The sequence below is a fragment of the Nematolebias whitei genome, chromosome 16 (genome assembly GCF_014905685.2).
Source record: "Nematolebias whitei isolate Nwh7 chromosome 16, NemWhi1, whole genome shotgun sequence".
Lineage (NCBI taxonomy): Eukaryota > Metazoa > Chordata > Actinopteri > Cyprinodontiformes > Rivulidae > Nematolebias > Nematolebias whitei.
The window spans coordinates 37,004,063-37,006,191 of record NC_056513.1 but is presented as its reverse complement, the minus strand read 5'-3'; the positions used below and the strand labels follow the sequence as shown (position 1 = coordinate 37,006,191).

The following is a 2,129-nucleotide window of genomic DNA, read 5'->3' as shown; positions in this document are numbered from 1 at the left end:
ACCAGCAAATCATTTATTTTATTTTTTATCTATCGTATAGTAAATGTTACTAAATGCATGAAGATTTAAATTAGTCAATTGAATGAAACTGAGCAAAGTGACACTTAGCCACAGATAAAATGTAGTTTCTCCTGGCAGTCCCAGTTCTCCCACTCTCCTTCTTTGGTTAAAGCTCCACAGCGTCTCTTCAGTGGACACTGGAGGTCCTCTTCTCCTTGGGTCCAGTTCTTATATACCAGAGGGTCTCCGTTCACCCACAGCCACTCATCTTCAAGGTAACGCAGACCGATCCACACCCGCTCAGTGATACTGGTCTGTTGGATCTCTTTTGTAGCCAGAAGGTTCTCGGTCTCAGACAGCAGGCTGCTAAGGCTATCTTGGTTCCTTGTGCAGTACTTCAGAGCCTCCTCCCAGGTCTTCTCCTCCTGCACCACCGTCAGGTTCAAACAGAAGAACTTTACTGTTGCATCGATCCATCTTGAAAACCATTTATTCCTTGTCCAATAGACATTATGATCACGAGTAGCTGGTTCGTTGAGTTCAGTAGTGGGACTCAAATGTGAATAAAGCTTTTTCCAAAAGTTAACCTTATCTCCTCCTGACCAGTTCCATGAGCTGGTGGTTTGATTCCAGTAAACACCGATCCATCCTTCATCATTTTCACCCACAGATTCTCTGAACACCTCTTCCTCCAGTTCGTTGGTGAGAGGTGAAAGATCAGTGTAATAGTTTCTGCAGTGTGCTCGAGCATCTGCCCACTTTAGGTCTTTTAGAACATGAACATGTTTTTTAGACAAACAGCATGCGCTGGTAAAGATGATCACTCTGAAGATGATCTTCTCCATCCTGCTTCAGTCTGTGCTCTGCAGCTCTGAGATTTTGACTTTATCCTCTTCATCTCAGATTGCTGTGATGAAGACGAAAACATTTGCATTCATGTAAACAAGATCTCTTTTTTCTAACAAATTCAAATTATTTGCGAATAAGATAAAACGCCTCAAGATAAAGTAGAAGTTTGCCACTGCCATAGTGCATCAGAAAACAGTGTGTGTATGTGTGTCTACAGTGTATATATAAATATATATATAGGCTATGTGTGTGTGTGTGTGTGTGGCGGGGGATTTTATTTTCTAATTTTTGTAATTTTCTTTAGTTTTATGTGTCTGAGCAATTTTCACAACAAAATGACTCATTGTTGTTCGTTCTTCATTAGGCCAAGAGTTCTTTTTACTACAAAATATGTTTTTGTCACAAAAAAAAAAGCACATAGAAAAGTGTGCCTGTTTACTATCAGGTCAAATGTCAATACCTGTAGTATAGAAGAAGAATGTGTTATCTAAGCATTGCTGGATGATATGTAATGATTATTAAGGATGTGAAACTACTAGTGATTTATTGTTTTGTTTTGGTTTTGTTCAGTTGTTGTCCAGAAGCTGTGTATGTGTCTGTGTTTTGAGTACTGGTGGCTACACATGCCTCTGTGTATGTGTTTATTTGTCTGTAGCATGAGCAACATATTTCATGAAGCAGGGGGTGGAATTGGAAAAAACAAATCCATCTTTAATATTTAGAATAAATAACTTTACTAATATTATGTCATTACTCAGGAGACCCAGAGAACACGAGACCAAGACAGACAAGACTCCAAAGGGATAAAATATTAAACAGTGTTTAATATTTACAGTGAAAAGGACAACAGCTGATTCTCCACTAAAGCACTGGAATGGGAGAAGAGGCGTCAGGAAAAGTATCCACAGGGGTAATGAGAGTTTGAGTGATAATCCAATATTTCTGTACGAGCACGAGGAAACACAGGTAAATGTGATATGAAAGGAGAGAGAGATTAGACAAACTTTTCTCTAATCACAACTAGGCCAGAATCATACTACCATCAAAGGAGGTGAACGCTCCAGCGGAGAGTAGAGCTCAACTGCAGCCGTAAGTAGTGCTGGATCCATGATAAAAAGATGACTTGCAGGTGTGGTTTATTGGCAGCCATCTTGGATCCAGGAGCTGCAGAAGATCATACACTAATAGTACCCCCCCCCCCCCCCCCCCCCCCCCCACCCCCCCCACCACCCACACACAGCACACCCCCCCCCCCGCGCCGCCCCCCACCCGCCCCGCCG

At 41.8% G+C, this 2,129-nt stretch overlaps 1 protein-coding gene across 1 annotated transcript; it reads right to left on the bottom strand.

Annotated features, from left to right (window-relative positions):
* Window positions 1-104: 104 nt before the first annotated feature.
* LOC119422500 (macrophage mannose receptor 1-like) lies at window positions 105-845 on the bottom strand. The gene is made up of 2 exons (XM_037689876.1): window positions 669-845; window positions 105-425 (listed from the first exon to the last, which is right to left on the bottom strand). The coding sequence occupies exons 1-2, from the start codon at window positions 843-845 to the stop codon at window positions 105-107; spliced, it is 498 nt and encodes a 165-aa protein (XP_037545804.1).
* Window positions 846-2,129: the final 1,284 nt, after the last annotated feature.